The 19,653-nt window shown below is 35.0% G+C and overlaps 1 protein-coding gene across 8 annotated transcripts in view; it reads right to left on the reverse strand.

Moving 5' to 3' along the window:
• ARAP2 (ArfGAP with RhoGAP domain, ankyrin repeat and PH domain 2) overlaps positions 1-19,653 on the reverse strand; it is a 219,135-nt gene that overhangs the window by 148,181 nt on the left and 51,301 nt on the right. For all 8 annotated transcript variants that reach the window (XM_055111263.2, XM_034958425.3, XM_003832149.5 and 5 more), the window contains exons 2-3: positions 14,828-15,891; positions 650-708 (exon numbers count right to left, since the gene is read on the reverse strand). In XM_055111263.2, the coding sequence (XP_054967238.2) occupies positions 650-708; positions 14,828-15,732 (964 nt within the window). In that variant the 5' untranslated portion in view covers positions 15,733-15,891. The remainder of the gene's footprint in view (positions 1-649; positions 709-14,827; positions 15,892-19,653) is intronic.

Here is a 19,653-nt window from a genome sequence, read left to right on the forward strand (position 1 = left end):
AATCCCAGAAGGCATTTAATATAATTCCTCTAATGCCATAGCTACTAATGCATCTGTAAATAAATTATTTCAAGAGAAGTTCCACCATCCTTGAATTATACTAATCTACAAAAAAAGAATTCTCAATATTTGCATTTCTACTCTGGCAAAAATTTTTCTTAAAAATTCAGTACCCAAGTGTTTGACATCTTATTGTCAAAAAGAATGTTCCCAAACTTGTATAATCAGAATTTTCAAAATGAAAGAAAAGCCTCTGTCACTGTTCAATTTGCCAGAGCAACAATGACAGCCCTTTCCAGTTACCATGGCAAAATCACTTTCCGTACATATATCTTTGTTCTGTAGCTCAAACTGCCAGAAACCATTTAATTTAGTTAAATGCCTGCAACTGTGGCTAATGATAAATGAAGCTTGTATAAAAAGAAAACTTCTTACATTAGCATGTACAAATTTCCAGGAGTCAGAGTGTATGTTATTGCCTTTTATTCAGTCCATTTTAAAAGTGTCTGAAGTACTATGAACACTGGCAGACAGTTATTTCCATTGTTCCCTATACCACAGGTGGGCTGCCTTCGCAATCATGATTTTAACACAGTTAAGACTATCAAATGAGCTCTAATTTAAGGAGACATTAAACACATAGACTCACTTTGCCATGCCACAGATTTTTCAGTTGAGGTAGCAACATTTCTTCTTTCACGGAAATAGCTTAAAAAGCAAAGGAGAAAATACTTATGAGTGAAAATATTTATGATATTTACGAGTAAAATTAAAATTATTAGAAAATATTATGAGAAAATATTTATGATTTATATTTAAGTGAAGGATTTATTAGAGAGCTATACATTCTTTTGGGTAGAAAAAACAATATTCAGAAATTAATTCTGACTTGAAAAAAGCTGAATAGCCAAATTCCACAAATGTATTTTTGTATTTAGACTTTTAAAGGAAGAAATTTTCTTTGCAAAGGACATTTTGTACAAGTGTTTGCTACTCACATCTATAATTTACAAAAGTAAACATATTTTTCCAATGCTAATATGCACATAAAGTAATTTCAAAACTGCTAGTCATATCTCTGAAACAGATTTACTAACTAGATGTCAGTATTTGTGTAGCTTTTTGTCTTTAGCTTTATAATACTGAGTCAAAAATGTGTCTGGCTCTGTAGACACAATATGAAAATACACACAAGATCTTTCAAAGATCTTACAGTCTCGGAAGGAAGATATTACAGGGCAATTATTTAGAATACAACATGATAACAGCAGTGGCAGAGGTAAACATTGTAGAAGCAGAGGGTGATGAAGGCCTTCTATCATATAACAGAGTTCTCTTTTCCATCTAAAAAATGGAAAAATAACTTTCAAAAAGAAGAACAAAACTGGCAGATTTATACTATACAATTTCAATATTTAATCTAAAACTACAGTAATCCAGTCATTGTGCCATTGCTGAAAGTACAGACATATAAATCAATGGAATTGAATAGAAAGTTCACATATAGAGTACCACACATCTTTGGTCCATTGATTTAAGAAAAAAGTTCCGAAGAAATGCGGTGGAAAAAGAATAGCCCTTTCAACAAATGTTGCTGGAACTGGATATCTCAATGATGAAAAGAAATGAATGTCAACTTTTGCTTCATATCATGCACAAAAATTAACTCAAAGTGGAGTTGGGACCCAAATGTTTAATGCTACAACTCTAGAAACTCTGAAAAATATGAGAGAAAAATCATTGTAACATCTGAGTAGGAAAGATTCCTTAAATAGAATAAAAAACGAAAACCCTAAAAAACATTGAAATTTAGTATTTACCAAAATTTAAAACTTATAATGTCACGTACTAGTGACAAGTGGTTTGCCCAAACCAAAAAAAGGACTCTTACAATCCAGTAATAAGAAATACAACTCAATTTTAAAATGGGTTAACCTGCCATGGTGGTGTTCACCTCTGGTCCCAGCAACTCAGGGCGCTGAGGTGGAAGGACTGCTTGAGCCCAGGAGGCGGAGCCCTGCAGTGACCCATGATCGTGCCACTGCACTCCAGCCAGGGCAACAAAGCAAGACTTTGTCTCAAAAAAAACAAAAACAAAGCACACACACAAGAACAAAAAAGAACCAGCATGGGCAATATAGAGAGACCTTGTCTCTACAAAAATAAGTAATAATAAATGCTATTTTGTTAAGCCTGGGCACAGTGGTTCATGCTTATTATCACAACATTTTGGGAGGCCAAGGTGGGCAGATTTCTTGAGCTCAGGAGTTTGAAACCAGCTTGGGCAACATAATGAAACCCCATCTCTACAAAAAAAAAAAAAAAACGAAAATTAGCTGGGTGTGGTGGTGCATGCCTGCAGTCCCAGATATTTGGGAGGCTGAGGTGGGACGATTACTTCAGCCCAGGAGGTTGAGGCTGCAGTGAGTCATGACTGCATCGCTGCACTCCAGCCTGGGCAACAGAACAAGACCCTGTCTCAAAAAATAAATAAAATAAACAAAATGGAAAAATGCAAATAGTTGTATCACAAAATATATGAATGTGTGATACCACCACATACACATTAGAATAGCTAAAATTAAGGCTGTCGATATCAAGTGTTGGAAAATATGTGGAATAATTAGAACATTTAAGTAATGCTGGCAGCAAATAAACAAACAAACAAATATATAAATAAATACTGCTGGCAGGAATGTGAAAGGGTGCATCCATTTTAGAAAATTGCTTGTATTTTCTTATAAAAATAAACAGTCACCAAACTTCAAGGCCCAGCTATTAACAATCCTACCAAAAATATTGAAAACAGATGTTCACAAAAAGACTTGTATACAAATGGTCACAGCAGCTTTATTCTCAATAATCAAAAACTTGAAAAAACCCAAACAGACATCAGGAAGTAAATGATAAACAAATAGTGGTGTATGGATCCAAGAGACTACTACCCAGCTGAAAGAAAAAAAACTACTAAAAAAAACTAATAATCTAAATAAATCTCAAAAATCATCATGCTGAGCAAAAGAAGCAAGACATAAGAAATACTGTCATGCATGGTTTAATGACAGGGATACATCCTGAGAAATAGGTTGTTAGGCAATTTCATCATTTTGCAAACATCATGGAGTGTACTTACATAAACCTACATGGTACAGCCTACTTCACACATAGGTTACATGGTATAGCCATTATATTCTTACAGGACCAATGTCATCATTGTGTGGTGCAGGACTGCATATTCTATCTTATTCTATATGAGCATGTGAAACAGGGATGGACTGTATAAGAAACTAAGAAACTCTTAGAAGTAACAGAACTGCTCTGTTTATCGTTTGTGGTAAAAATTTCATAGGTTTACATATCTTTCACAACTCATCAAATTACATGCTTTAAGGGATTATAACTTTTTATATGTATTTTTTTACCTCAAAAGGAGTTGTTTCAGAATGAATTCAGCAGCCAAGCATGGTGGCTCACACCTGTAATCCCAGCACTTTGGGAAACCGAGGTGGGCAGATCACCGGAGGCCAGGAGTTTGAGACCAGCCTGGCCAACGTGGAGAAACCCCATATCTACTAAAAACACAAAACTTAGCTGAGCATGGTGGCGCGTGCCTGTGATCCCAGATACTCGGGGTGGCTGAGGCAGGAGAATCTCTTGAACCCAGGAGGCGGAGGTTGCAGTGAGCCAAAATCACGCCACTGCACTCCAGCCTGGGTGACAGAGTGAGACAGCGTCTCAAAAATAAATAAATAAATAAATAAAATACAAAATACAAAAATAAAAATGATTTTAGCAAACTTACTAATAGGGTTGACATATAAATATCAATTCTATCCCCAAATATCAGTAAACAAAATGAAACATTAAAATGGTGCCAAATAGTATAAGGGCATTAAAAAACTTCCAAAACCTAGAATTATATCTAGCAAAAGATTTGCAAGAACTGAACTGGAAAACATTACTGAGAAAATTAGAAAAAAATCTAATTAAATTAGAAAAATATGAAATACTAGATATATGATAATACTAGATAAATAATACTAGATAATACTAGATATATGATAATACTAGATAATACTAGATATATGATAATACTAGATAAACATGACAAAACCCCCTATATGAATCTGTAGTGTCAATGCAATCCTAATCAAAAGAGTTACAGGGAAGAGGGTGTGTGAGATTTAACAAACTGATTCTAAAATACATGTGAAAAACAAAGGACCAATAATGACAAATTTTTAAAGAGTACAGTGAGAAGACATACTCTACCAGGTTTCATGATTTATTATATAGCTGTAGTAATTAAAACACTATATTACTGATAAAAAGGATAATAGACTATTGAACTAGAATTAAGAACCCACTTAAAGAGACCCAGTTATATGGATGGAGCAGGAGGTCATTTTCCTTAGCAAACTAATGCAGGAACAGAAAATTGAATAGCACATGTTCTTCCTTGTAAGTAAGAGCTAAATGATGAGAACATATGAGCACAAACGAGGGAACAAAAGACACTGTGGCCTACTAGAAGTGGGGAAGTGAGAGGAAGGAGAGGATCAGAAAAAATAAGTATTGGGTACTAGGCTTAGCACCTGTGACACAAGTTTACTTATATAACAACCCAGCACATGTACCCTAAAACTAAAATATTAAAAAAAAACAGAGATCCAATTGCATTTAAGCCAAAGACATCAACCTATAGCAATGAGGAAAGTATGGTCTTTTGAAAGACTAGATCACCTGCACATCTATATGGAAGCAAATGAAAATTTACTCCTACCTCAGACAATACACAGAAACCAATTCAAGACAGATTATAAATCCCAGTGTAATAGGCCAAACAATAAAGCTAGAAGATAAAAATAGAATATTTTCATGTGTCCTAAGACATAACAGTTTTAACTCTAAAGGAAAGTGCACGTAAATTTTACTAAATTAGGATGAAGAACTCTTATTCATTAAAAAGTCACAATTAAGGAAAATAAAAACAATATGCAGAGGCAGAAAGATATACTGTACAAGGGGTTTATACCCACAGTTTATCAGTAACTCTTAAGAATAAATACAACTTAAGAAACACACAAAAAAAATGCAATTTAAAACAACCAAAACCAAAATAGGTGAAAGATCTGAAAAGGCACCACACCAAAGAAGATATAAATGTAGCAAAAGGTCAATAAACAAGCGCATAAGGTGTTCAATCTCATTAGTTATCATGAAATGCAAATGTAAACCACAATAAAATAACACTACACATGTATCTACATGGCTAACACAAAACACACAAATGTTGAGGGTATGAAACAAGAGGAATGCACATACACTGTTGATGGTAATGCAAATTCATACAACTACTTTATAAGAACCATTTTGCATTATCTACAAAAATGGAAAATATACATATCCCGTGACACAGCAATCTTACTCCTAGGTCTGTACTCAACAGCCATGCATACAAATATGCCTCAAGAATAACCACCCAAATATATGTCAATGGGCAAATGGATAAACAAATTGGAGATTCACACAAAGAAACACTATTCAGCAATAAGAACAATCTGACATGCAACAACACAGACATATCTCAAAAACATCTTACTGAATAAAGATGTCAGATACAAAAGAGGACCTGCTGTGTGACTCCATTTATATAAAATTCCCAAATAGGCAAAACTAACTAATAGTGAAATCTACAGGTCCCTGATTCAGGAAGTAGGGAATTTACTGCAAATGGTCACAAGAGAATTTTGGGAAAAGAGGAGATGAGTGATGGAAATGTTCTAAATCTTAATTGTTATAGTGGTCACATAAGCATGTATATATTGAAAATTAGTCTATTTTATATGTAAATTATGTCTAAGTTGATTTATATGTGTATACACATATTTACATTATATGCATGTATATATATGTATACACACATGCACCTACAAATAAATATATACATAAAATATTGGATAAGGTAGAAAATATGAAATATCTAACAAAATTAAGAATGGATATTATAGCATATTCATACAATAAAATACTATACAGCAGGAAAAATAAACTATAACCACAGGCACAAACATGAATGATTCTCAAAGTTAAGCAAAATGAGCTAGACTAAAAATATACTCACTTTAAGATTGCAATTTTTTTAAGATCACAAAATGGGCAAAGCTATACTGTTTGCATCAAACCTAAAAGGTAAAACCTTTTTTAAAAGCATCCTTTATGTGTTCATTATGTCCAGATTCTCAATACTTCTATAAAGCTGTAATTGTTTCCTGACATTTGTATACTACTAAGGCAAGTACTTACTACTGATTTGAACCCTTGAGTGGAGCAGTACTCAAATTTTGTACGTCTTTGGTAACTTGCACTAGTAATTAATATTGCTACTTCTTACTGAGCATTTACAATATGCCAGATAGGTCTCAGATTTTTACATATAGGCACACGTGTGTGTGTGTGTGTGTGTGTGTGTGTACAGTCATCCCCTGCACATTTTGATCAATGACAGACTGAACATATGACAGTGATCCAATAAGAACATAATGAGAATGAAAAATTCCTATTGCCAAGTGATGTTGTAGCCATTGCAACACCACGGTACAACACGTTATTCATGTTTGTGGTGATGCTGGTGCAAGCAAATCCACTGCACTGCCAGTCATATAAAAGTATAGTGCATAAAATTATGCACAGTACATAATACTTAATAATAAGTGATCATTTTACTGGTTCATATATTTAATATACTTTTTTATTTTATTTTAGAGTGTACTCCTTCCACTTATTTTTTTTAAGATAACTGTAAAATAGCCTCAGTCAGGTCTTTCAAGTAGTATTCCAGGAGAAGGCATTGTTATCATAGGTGATGACAGCTCCATGCATGTAACTGTCCCTGAAGACCTTCCAGAAGATGGGAACGTGGAAGAGTTGTAAATTTTATACCTTTTTAAAAATTAATTAAAAATAGAAAAATGCTTATAGAATGAGGATATAAAGAATATTTTTGTGCAGCTGTACAATGTGTGTTTTAAGCTAAGCGTCATTACAAGAGAGTAGGAAGCTTGAAAAGTTAAATTAAAAAGTTATAATAAGCTAGGGTTAATTTATCATTGAAGAAAAAAGTATTGCTATAAATCTAGTGTAGCCTAAGTGTACAGGGTCTATAACGTCTACAGTGGTGTAATGTCCTCGGCTTCACCTTCACTCATCACTCACTGACTCACCCACCACGGTAAGTGCCCTATACAAGTGTACTATTTTTTATATTTACACCATATTTTTACTGTACCTTTTCTATGTTTAGATTTGTTTAAATTCACAAATATCTACTATTGTCTTACAATTTCCTACAGTTCAGTACAGTAACATGCTATACAGGTTTGTAGCCTAGGAAGAGTAGGCTCTACCATATAGCCTAGGTGTGTAATAGGCTATACCATCTAGATTTGTGTAAGTACATCCCATGATGTCCAAATAAGGACAAAAGCACCTAATGGCATATTTCTCAGAATGTGTGACCATCGTCAAAGGACTCATGCATGTGTATACACACACATATAGCATACAGATAAAAAAATGAGAAATAAGATTATTATCCGCATTTTTAAAAGTAGGTAAAATTGGCACAGAAAGGGGTTAGGTCACTTACTCAAGTTCACACAACTCATAAGTAACTAATCTGAGATCAAACCTGGGCAGTCTTGTTCCTTACCCAGGACCTAAGCCACAATGCTTAACTTACATTAAAAAAAAAAGATTTTGAATATTTTAAGTATATCCATTAGTGGAATTTTTAAGGAATATTTTGTTGGTTTTACCAATAAATAAAATGTGAAGAAAAAAGTTTGTGATAATTTGTATTGATTTCCTCATGTAATATCTACCTACAAGGGATTACCAAATCTATCAACCAAGTTCAGATGAACTGCTGGAGATGAAAAATTGGCACAAATATAGGAAGTAAGTTGTTTTGAAAACTCTTGAGTAGCAACTTACATTTTCATTTATCTATTAATAAATTATCACAACCTTTCTTATATTCTAACACTTATTATGCCCAAAGCAAAAAGCAAGTGGCTTTCTTTAGCTACAGCTCACATTAATTCCTTGTATCAGCCCTGTGAAGTAGGACTTGGTATCCTAATCCTACCAATAAAGGCGGGAAATTCTGCCAGCGCAAGTCCCACAGCTAAGAAGAAGAAAGCCAAGATTCAAGATCAATTTTGTCTTTCTTTTCTACTATTTTACCACCAGTTATCCTGAAAACTGCTTTTAACTTTGAAATATAAAGCATGTTGATTTGTGAAAATTAAAAACTGAACCATAGTCATCATCCTCTCCTGTTCTTACACTTGTATGATGTTAGCCTAGTTACTTAAAAGTTCTGAACCTGCTTTCCACATTTATTAAAGGGGGGAAAATCCAGGGCCTGCTGCCTAGGAATATTACGATGATTAATGAGATGATGCTTTTACAGAACATAAGGCAGTGGCCTACATAATATAAAAACTCAGCAAAAAATGTTATTTTTATTACAGAAAAAAATTGTTGGTCCTCCTGGTAAACCTAATGTGTGCATTTGTTTCTTAAAGTCCTCAAAATGAACACTTCATATTTGTAATAGTTGAAAAGTGTCAACAACTTAGGATAATAAATTGTTTTTAAAATCAAACATTATACAACAGTTATTATATAAAATATATATATTAATGTGGAAAAATCACAAAAATAGTAAGTAAAACACCAAACTACAAAAGAATATCATTTTCCTTAATCAAAAACATCTATAACAATGCTATCGCATCTGTAGTAAAAGTACAAAAGCATGCACGAGTAGGATAAACACCAGTTTCAGAATATTGGTTACTTCCGGGCACAAAAGAAGGAGGCAGAAAAGTTAGCTGAATTTATTATTTCTTAATAAACTAAAGTCTGGGTCCACTATGGCAAGATTTTTTTTTAATCTAGATGGTATTATATGGTAACATGATATTTTGCATACTCTTATGTATGTTTGAAATTTTCCAATTTATAAATAATTTTGTCTTAATATTTTTGTTGTGGCTTTCAAACCATTTTTTAAATATGACTCATACTACAGTTTCTGACCAGGAAGCCAGAATTACTAGCTTAACTCCAAATAGGGAGAAGGTACCTCCTTCTTCCTCATAAATTCCCTGAAAGTCATAACCTCATCTTCATCCTTGTATTGCACTCCTTTTTCCCTTCCCCTCAGTGCTTTGGACCAACAAGCTAACCCTTGTTGAAAAAAATACCCCAAGCATCATAAACATATCCAGGTAATATACGTCATTGTTGAGGGGCTCAGAAATCTTGTCATATGTAAATGAGCTTGGGAAATAAAGCATGTATATTTACAGCTTGATTTGCGGAGTTTCAAAAAAGAGAAATTTTAAAATAAAGCTTTATTTTAGTAAGTTAAAACTTATGTTCAAATGGAAATAATGTTTTAAAACCCCAAATAATAATAAAATCTAAAAATAAAACCCAAATCAAAAATATCAATGATTCTGATTCATATTAACTTGCTAAATGTCTTGTTACTACTTTCCCTATGTCGATTTTATTATTTTTAAAACCCTAAATCAGTAAATAGAGGAAATCTGCAGATGTTCAATTGTGACGGGCTGACCTACTATAAACAGTCGTTGCCTGTGGAATGTAATATGTTTGTAAGGCCTTTGAAAATACCTAAATTCTATTACTTAAATAGAGAATTAACAAATTTCTATGCAAGTAAAGAAAAACTATTGTTGTGAATAAAATTGTGTCCCTACCCCACAAAATTCATATGTTCAAACTCTAACCCACAACGTGGCGACTGTATTTAAATTAGGTAAGTAATTGAAGTTAAATACAGTCATAAGGGTGGGGCCCTGTTCCAAGAGAACTGGTAGCCTTCTAAAAACAGAAACCAGAGATGGCTCGCTCTCTCTCTCTCTCAGCCCAGGAACAAAGCCCATATAAGCAGACATCAAGAAGGCCACCATCTGATAGCCAGTAGAGAGCCGTCACCAAAACCAAAGGATGCTAACACTTTGATTTCAGACTTTTAGTATCCAGAACGATAAGAAAAATTTCTATTGGTTAAACTACCCAGTCTACGGTATTTTGTCATGGTAGCCAGAGAGACAAAGACAACTAGCATTGGTATCAGAATTAAAATGGTTTGTTTAAAGAACCTTAATATAAAAGAAGAGAAAGTAATGAATAACTCTGATTATAAAAGTGAGTGTTCAGCATACCTAGAGGTTTTATTTTTTTAATATTTTTAATCACTAAAGTTGCCCAGAAAAGCAGTGGCATAAAGGTTAATGTCAAAGATATCCCCTTATGAACTGTACTTACTTACTACTTAGACAAGGCAGCCAAATAAAAAAAAAAAACAACAATTACATGCCATATGTGGATCATCATTTCACAAAATGTTAAAAATAAATAAATAAATAAATGAATAAATAAATAAAAACAGTTCTCACAATTGATTACAGACTATGGGTCATTCTAGAGTGAAATTAAAAAAAAAATAACACAATCATTAGGCAGCAGTTTAACACTGCCCTGAGGTTTTCATAATATCTAACTAAAACAGACAAATCTGAATTCAGAAAGCATGAGAGTGTAATTACAGCATAGACCAATAATGTGAAACTGACAATGCACAGATAATTAAGCCTCAATCTGTGAAGTTTTAAAAAACATCCTTAGGGTAAGAATGAATTATCATTACAGAACTACTGCAACACATAAGTTTACAACATCATGAATTTTTTAATCTACTAGCAAAAATTTCAATTTTATATGTTTTTCAAACAAGATGGATTTACAAAAATGAAATATAAATGTAATGACTTTTTAACTTAGATTATTGAGCAGATAGATACCCTCACCTTCTAACAATAAATCTAACTTCTATTTAAATTTAGATTTAATTATTTATGTATTCAATTCAAAATTTAGCAAATATTAAAATAATTAGCCTTTTTTCATAGAATTTAAAAAGCATTTTAAAAGAAAGAAATCAAAATGTTGAGATTGCTAAGTATTTTTCTACTATAACGTGAAATGTAAAATTTTCTTGAAGATGAAAATGAAGGATATCCTTCTGTATATTTCTTATTCAGTGCAGCAAACAAATGCTGATTACTTTTCTGTACTTTTTGCTCATATGTATTGTTGACATTAAAATCCATAAAATAATGTCAACCATTTTGAATGTCTATGTGAATACACAGGAAAAATATCCAAGATTTTTATTTTTAATAAAAAGTTCAAAGGACACAGGAGACTTCAGGTTTAGATTTCAAACTTTTGAAAAGCCCTCAAAGGAGTCAACACAGGCCCTCAGTTTTCTAACAGTTGTACTTCCACAACAGTGCAGCTTTGCACACCATCCCTTTCCCACTACTTCTGCTTCTTCATTTGCCCTTACCCTCAATACATTGAGAGGCACTACACCTTAAAAAGAAGGCTTTGAGACCTATCCCAAGGATAATACAATTGCATGAAAGATGTATAAAAATCACTAAAGCGAGGAGGAAAAATGTACTTCCTTCAGTAGCTGTGAGATTCCTTCCTGCCTGGGGCACTAAGAAGATTCTGCATAAGATCAACGACACACCTACAACTCCCATGGCAATGTGGCATCTGCTTTCTGCTTGGAGGGCTCCCAGGGACTAGCAAGGCCTCCAAGTGAAGGTGATAAGGAAGGAGCTGGTGCTTGGAGCCTAGTCCTGATCTAGCTCTCAAGAAATAGTTCAAAAGATAACCTGAGGTTATTGTCCAGGCCAGCTCTCCAGTTAAAAGGAGCAGGCAGGAATTCAGGGAAGAACCCAAGTCCACAACAAAGACAAAAAATTTGATAGAGCATCAGTTCTATCAGATTCTGTTGAGAGGAAGGAGGCAGGAGGGCACGTGTCCAGGGAGAGAAAAACAAAGAGCCCTATGTCAAGAAAACACTTCAAAGTCGACATCCACATTCCTTTGAGCAGCTGTATGAAATGTTTAGTAATTCCTTTAAAAACACAGGCCATAAAGAAATATTTTCATTTGGTATATCAAGGAATGCACTAAATATCATTTGCAGGTTCAATATCAATGACCAATCAATATCAATATCATTGACCAAAGAGAAACTCACATTACATAACCCACAGTTTGATTTAAAAAGTCATAACACTTTAAAATCATGGAATTACTATTTGCAACATAGGGAAGGAGCACAAGGAAAAACAAACAGTGAAGTCTGAAAATAATTTATTTGCTCATTTTATGATCTGAGCACCACAAAAGCAATGCTGCTATTAACTACAATAATCAAAGAAAAGAAAGGTTAGGATAAGTAATCTGGCCTAAAAATCACATGAAAAAAAAAACAGTGCTATGATATAGCTAGTACTAAATTATTTACTACTAATTTTAATATTGTTTCCACTCTCAAAGACTCAGCCACAAATTGAATAACGAGCTTTTCATATGATACAAAGCTTACAACAGAAGGAGTTGAAAATATACCACTCCAGCATACTTACTATTTTGAATAAAGGCATTTAATTCAAATATTGGAAAATAACAGGTGTAAAAAGACGACTCTGATCTTCCAGCCTCCTTAAAAGCAGAAGATGAAATTCCCCTGAAAGAAATTAACATCCTGTCCTCAAGGACAAGAAGTTGAGGCCAAAGAATTCTGTACAGACCTTGTTAAAAAAACTATCTTTTAAGCCCCCCCACATAATTTAGTTGGTTTTTCACAACTTACTGCTCTTTTTGCAATTCATTATTTAAGCGTTTCACTCTAACTACTTATTTGGATCTTTATCTCTTTATGAGGATTCTTGTGGCACATAAAACTCATATTACTTGTATGAAATAAATTTGTATGCTTTTCTCCTGTTAATCTGTTTTATATCCATTTAATTCTCAGGCCCAGCTGGGATCCTAAGAAGAAAGAGGTGGAATTTCGCTGCCCCTATACAACTAAATGAGTATCAAGATTCTCTGTAAAATTCATGAAAATTAGCACAGACTGTTTGAAACTTAAATCAAATGCTTCTTACATGAGGTGATCCTTTACAGCTCCCAAAGGGATTCAGTCCTGGCAAAGATGCAGCTTTAACATGTGTACACATAGTAAACCCTTCTGGCATGTCAAAAGCATCTGCCATCTGAAGACTTGTCATTTCTCATTCACCTTCTTTTAATTATTCAAAATTATCAAAATATTTTAAAGCTAAAGTGTCAAACAAAATGAGTGTCCTTTACAGTCCCAATAAATAATCCAGTTCTTATATAGGCAATCAACATTTTCAGCAATATTTACTCAATGAGTGGTTAAGGAAGTGGGATCTAGAGTCAGATGTACTGGTAGGAAATCCTAGTTCACTACCCATGTGATCTTGGAGAAATTAACCCAAGGCTCAGTTACCTCAAAAGTAAAATGGGGTGAACATTACCTACTCCATGTTCACATGGAGTAGGAGTGGCCCTTACATTAGATAACTCCTGCAAAATTATAAACCAAACTAGTGTTTAATAGATGACACTAGTTGTTTAATAAATGTGGTTAATACATGACACTATATTGATTTCCTAGTAAATACCAGACTTTGCTACTGGCACTAGGGATGACAAGATAAAGACAAATTAATTAGAGCCTCTGCCATCAAAACGTTTATGCTCTAATAGGAGATACTTATATTAACAGAGCCTTGTAAAAGGTCATGTTTTCTCTCACAAACACTAAATTGCCACCTTTTCTCTTGTAAATACTATTAGCACTGCAATTTCCAAAGGTACCTAAGGCCAAAAGAATCAGTAGCAGCCACAGATTCAAAGGGAGTAGCGGGAACAGCAGGCATGGGGGGAAAGAGGAATCCTGCTGAAACTCTAGCGTGGAGCCTGTGCAGGAAGTGTGTAAAGCATTTAGTGCCACTCAAGTAACAGTCAAACTTGAACAGCCTCGTGTCTCAGCAGACACACAAGTGTTAAGTTTTAATGGGAAAAGTAATATCCTACTCCAACCCTGGAGAAAACCACAACTATTTTAGGTATAACTTTGAGGTTCATAAATTCTGAAAGCTAAAGCTGATGACCTCTTTTGCTATAAATTACCTCCTCCCAAACTGTTTAGGTAATCCTCCTGTTACCTCGGGATACCAATGACTTACTACCTGCGCATAAGAACCTACACTGGTAGAGCCCCTCTTTGGGGTCCCAGAGGTCTCATCTCTAGTGAGCCTAGCTTCATACTGAGCTGTCTGTCACCATCTTTTTACATGTGACTTCTATACGAGACTGCAAGTCACCGTATTCCTCTTGGCATCCTTCCCACCGAGCACAGTGACTAAAGACCAAGTTCAATAGACGTGTGCTGAATTATTACTCGGTGCCAAGCATTGTACCAGGCAGCAGAGATACAAACATTAAAAACATGTTCTCTGTCAAAGAACAAATCATCTATTGGGGAGAGAGAGTCAACATTTCAAATATGAGAACTGCACTAATGGAAAGACTACAATACTAGGTGTGGAGACTTGGTATGGAAAGGAATATCCAGGTAGAATTAAGGGAAGGGATGTCCCCCCGATTAAATAGGGAAAAGCTAAAGAGTCCCAGGCATTATTAGCTGGAAACAGACTGTGAAATAATGTCCAATGGGATGAAGACTTTTTTTTTTAAAAGAAAAGGTTGGTTGAATAGGTAAATGAATATAGTCAAATTTAGATAGGAACACTGAAAATATAACTGTTAAAAAAATCACTAAATTCCCTCAAATTGAATATTTACAGCTTATTGTAAAGATTCTTACCTCCCAGAAACTCCTTTTGTTGACCCTGGAATCTCTGGTACAGGTCGATGTCTTAGCAGAAAAGATCGAGATGGTCTTGAAACCAACTTGCTACGACTTCTCACAGGTGCTAGGATTGGTGATGATGGAACATACAAGTCATTTACAATCATTTCTCCTTGAAACTTAAAGAATGGGGATGGTGGTGATCCTTCTAATAAACCATTTGTTCCATTTCCAGAATTTGTTCCTGATGTTGAACAGCCAACAAAAGAAAGGCATTCAGAGTCTGCATTAGGGAGCTTACTGAGATTTTCTGTGATCAAGGTAACTTTTTCTGTTTGTTGTTCTTCAATTGTGTGATCCACAGTCTTCTTTGTAATCAACGATTCTATTTTAATATTGTCACTACCAAATAAAGAATCATTCAAAGAACCCAAATTCAGGTGTGGTTCCTCTGCAGTGGGGAAGTCGCGTTTAGGAGGAGACAGCTTATCATCTGATTGAGGATACTGGCTTCTTTCCACACTCGCATCATTGTCTTCAAGATTTTTTCTAACAGTCTCCAACTGCGGTGGGCTAGATGTCTGAACACTACCAGAATTGGAAAGTTCTATGCAGATATTCTGATCAGAAGATGGAACATGGTAATCCTTTGAAGGGTCATCATTCTTCTTAGTTTTATGAACATTTGCATATATTGGAATATCTTGCATTTTTGACAAGATTATCTGTAACTGTTTAAGTATCCTCCTACGGTGACCTGTAGGTGATATTCCAATTTTCTGCAGCAGGCTGTCATTTATTGCTGCACAGTCCTTCACAGTAGTAAAACCAGACTCATGGAAATGTAAGAGATACTGCTCCAAATTAATGCTCATTAGGAAATCTTTTATATCCACATTTACTTCACTGACTGAGGACATAATGGTGGCTTCATTACTAAGCTGAGTTACAAAAAGTGGCACGATGAGACACACACACAAGAAGATGCACTTCTCTACTGGCTTTTCCTCTATCAATTGTGACAGAAAAGTTTCTTAAAATGTTATTTCCTTCACAGTGACTGCTTTACCTGCTTAAGCCTAGAAAAAAATAAAAAATGATTCATTAGGCTATTTTAATTATTAAAATCTACTTTTATATACTTTCTCTGAAAAAAACAGCAGAAATTAGGACACTAACTCTCACTCTGCAGTTGGAATCTTTGTGCATTGCTTTGCATGCCCTAGAAAACCAGTTTCTCAGTATGTGAAGGTACAGGACAGAAATGCTATGAGAGCATCAAACTATGACTTTCAAAAAGGTGAAAAAAGTGACACTGACACATGTACTGAATGAACATATATCAAAAACTTTATTCAACTTATTCATTAAAAATGAGGGAACCAGTAAGTCAGTAAGATTGGATTCAAGAGCATTTGTGGGAAAGATGTATATAGTTCATCAGAAAGGGTTTTTTTAAAGTATTAGAATAGGATAGCTAGCTTAGATAAAAAACTGTTTAATGTCCTACAGGATAATAAGCCATAACATTTGGGGTTATCTTTTCTACTGGACAAAAATCTATAAGCATACAGGTAACTTCCCAGTGTCTATGTGCTACTCAAATAATAAATAGCCAAGTCAAGCACAGGAATTAAAATTGGGATTAAAATATCTCTAAGGTGGTCCTGTTAAACAATATTCCCACAAAGGCACTGAAAGAATGTTCTTTTGACTTTCAAGTTTTATGCAATTTTCTTAACAGTAGTTGAATAGAACAACTTTCCCTTTCACTGCATTTTCTTTCAAATACTTAAAAAGCAGTCAGAACATATTTCTCAGTTCAATAATTTTCATTTCATAAAAACAGGCAGCATTGTATGTAAACAATAGTGATATACAAGATATGACACTGAATAATCAGCTAATTCTTAAATACATTAGATAACAGAAAATATGCTAATATGAAAGGTCACATGTCCTCCAATGTACATAGCAGATTCATAAAGGTTTATTTTTCTCCCAAACAAAATAAACTTTTTTAAAAGTCCATTTTTCCAGATGCTAATTATACAGGTGTGTTCAGTTTATGAAAATGCATATGTGCAACTTTCTCTACATTGTGCATCAATAAAAAAGTACAGAGCAGGCATGACACACATACACTGAAGTAATAAAATGAGACACACCCAAACAAGGAAAATTTCCCTGAGTAAGCTTTGATGCAGGACTGAAAAACCCCTCTACAAAAGGCACTACTTGGACTCTGCATATGCCACACGCCAACTGCCCATAAGCTACGGCTTCAACTATTTTAAAATATCAGCAAGCAGTAACAAACAGGTATAGGATAAAAGGGAAAGAGTATATCTTCTTCAGGACACACTGCAGGAGCAGAGAAATAAAAATACAAAATAAATGATGAAAGGCAAGAAATGCCTTTGTCAATAAGGCATCCCAGAGTAACACCTAAAATGCTAAAATGTCACACACAAAGAAGTTACGCCTCGGCCGGGCAAAGTGGCTCACGCCTGTAATCCCAGCACTTTGGGAGGCCAAGGTTGGCAGACTACTTGAGGTCAGGAGATCGAGACCATCCTGGCCAACATGGTGAAACCCCATCTCTATTAAAATACAAAAATCAGCTGGGTGTGAGGGTGCGTGCCTGTAATTCCAGCTACTCGGGAGGCTGAGGCAGGAGAATAGCTTGAACTTGGGAGGCGGAGGTTGCAGTAAGCCGAGATGGAGCCACTGCACTCCAGCCTGGAGACAGAGCGAGACTTCATCTCAAAAATAAATAAATAAATAAATAAATAAATAATTTTAAAAAAAGAAAAGTTACACCTCAACACTACATACAAACTCAATTCTCAGATAAGCCACTCTTTTTCTACACAATTATTTTGCAACAAGTGTATTGTCTATTTTTACTAGCATTATCACAGGATGGAAATAATTACTACCAATGGAACAATAAGTGGACATAATGTATTCAGCCACTTTAGAATTTACAAACATGATAAATTGGCCAATAACTTGAGAGGATTAGAAGCATTTTCCTTCTGAAGTAGAATAAATTATAAAAAGTCATAGTCTTGCTTACCCCTGTTCACAAAAACCTTAATAGGAGAAAAACAATTTTAATAAAATACATACACACACGCACACCAAGAAACCTCCTGATCTGTCCCTACCCCAAATCTAAAGCCTAGACTGTATTCCCAAGTCCACCTTTGTATTATCCACCACACTCAAGGAATGAGGTGAGCTACCGATTTTACTCCTTGCTACTGATAGAATTATGTCCTCCCAAAATTCCTATCTTGGAGCCCTAACCTTTACCGTGACTGTACTTGGAGACAGGGTCTCCAAGGAGGTAATTAAGGTTAAATGAGGTCATCAGGAAGGGACCTTGATAAGATAGGATTAGTTTCTTGCAAGAGACACCAGAGAGTTTTCTTTCCCCCAGGCCCAGAGCCCTCTATGTAAGGACACAGGGAAAAGGTGGCTATCTGTAAGCTAGGAAGAGGAATCTCACTAGGAAACTTATCAGCCGGCAAATGGATCTTGGACTTCTCAACCTCTAGAACTGTGAGAAAATAAATTTACGTGGTTTAAGCTACATGGCCTGTGGTATTTTGTCACAGCAGCTGAGCTGACTAATACACTTCTCCATCCTCACTACTTTTGCCATGGTTCCAAACCTCATGACATCTTTTGCATGGATTACTGCAATGGTCTCTGAACAAATCTCTCAGCCCAGTCTCCATGTATCAGTCAGTGAACTATCAAACACACAAATTCGGTATGTAACTCCACATGCTCAACCAGATAAAGTCTATGCTGATATTGCTTATAGTGCCAAATCACATCCTTGTCTCTAACAATAATAATGGCAGGTGCTATTGATGTAAACAGCAATTATGTGTCAGACACCATGCTCATATTTCCTATGAGACAGGCATTCCTATGTATCAACTACAAGCTCATATTCAACCCTTGACAAACATTCTACCAATATCCTTCATTCACTTTAGTCCACTCTTGTCAATTATTTCCCTGAGGCAACAAACTGTTTAGCAGCTCCATACCTTTTTGCATACACTCTGCTTTCTTAAGCACCATTTAAAATTATAAACAGGCAGGTATTACCTCCTCTGTGAAGGCATCTTATCAACCCCTCAAAACAGAATGAATCACTCCTTCCTTGACATATATCTATAATTACTATACCAGAGCTTTGCAAAGCACTTGGAACATGTTTAAGAGATGTGAGAGAGGCTGATAAAAACGGCAGAAGAGATTGAGAAGCCTATTGTATTAGTTTTTTGGTATGCATGTGTGTGTTTTTGTTTTAATAAACAGCCCTTTCCTTTCTTTGGCAGACACATATATGCTTCCTAGGTGGTCAAATCAAAGAAAGATATACCAAAAGCTCTACCCAAAACCATCTCTATCACTCAACATGCTGAATATGGTTAATGAATCTGATTCCTTTTCATGCCATGGAAAAGGCTCCCTCCCACAGCCCTAAAATCCTCTCTGCACGTTAATGTCAACTCTGTCCTCCAATTGCCTGACATTTTAACTGTCTGAACACCCAAGAGTGTTCACAGATCCAGTTCTTTCCTTAGAGGCTCTAGCCCCAAGAACATCATTAGATACACAGAGATGAGCATGCCTAATTATAAAATTCCAGTATGTGAAAGCTACTTAATACGAAATTGAAGCTCTCCATGTTTTGACCTCCAACTGCAGTCTATGGCATGTATGCCACAGTCTAGATCAGTGACCCTCCAGGTACTGATCTGTGGATCTTCTGTACATCAACAACTGCTGTGGGTCCTACGAGTCTACACTTG

Source organism: Pan paniscus, chromosome 3 (assembly GCF_029289425.2).
Source record: "Pan paniscus chromosome 3, NHGRI_mPanPan1-v2.0_pri, whole genome shotgun sequence".
NCBI lineage: Eukaryota > Metazoa > Chordata > Mammalia > Primates > Hominidae > Pan > Pan paniscus.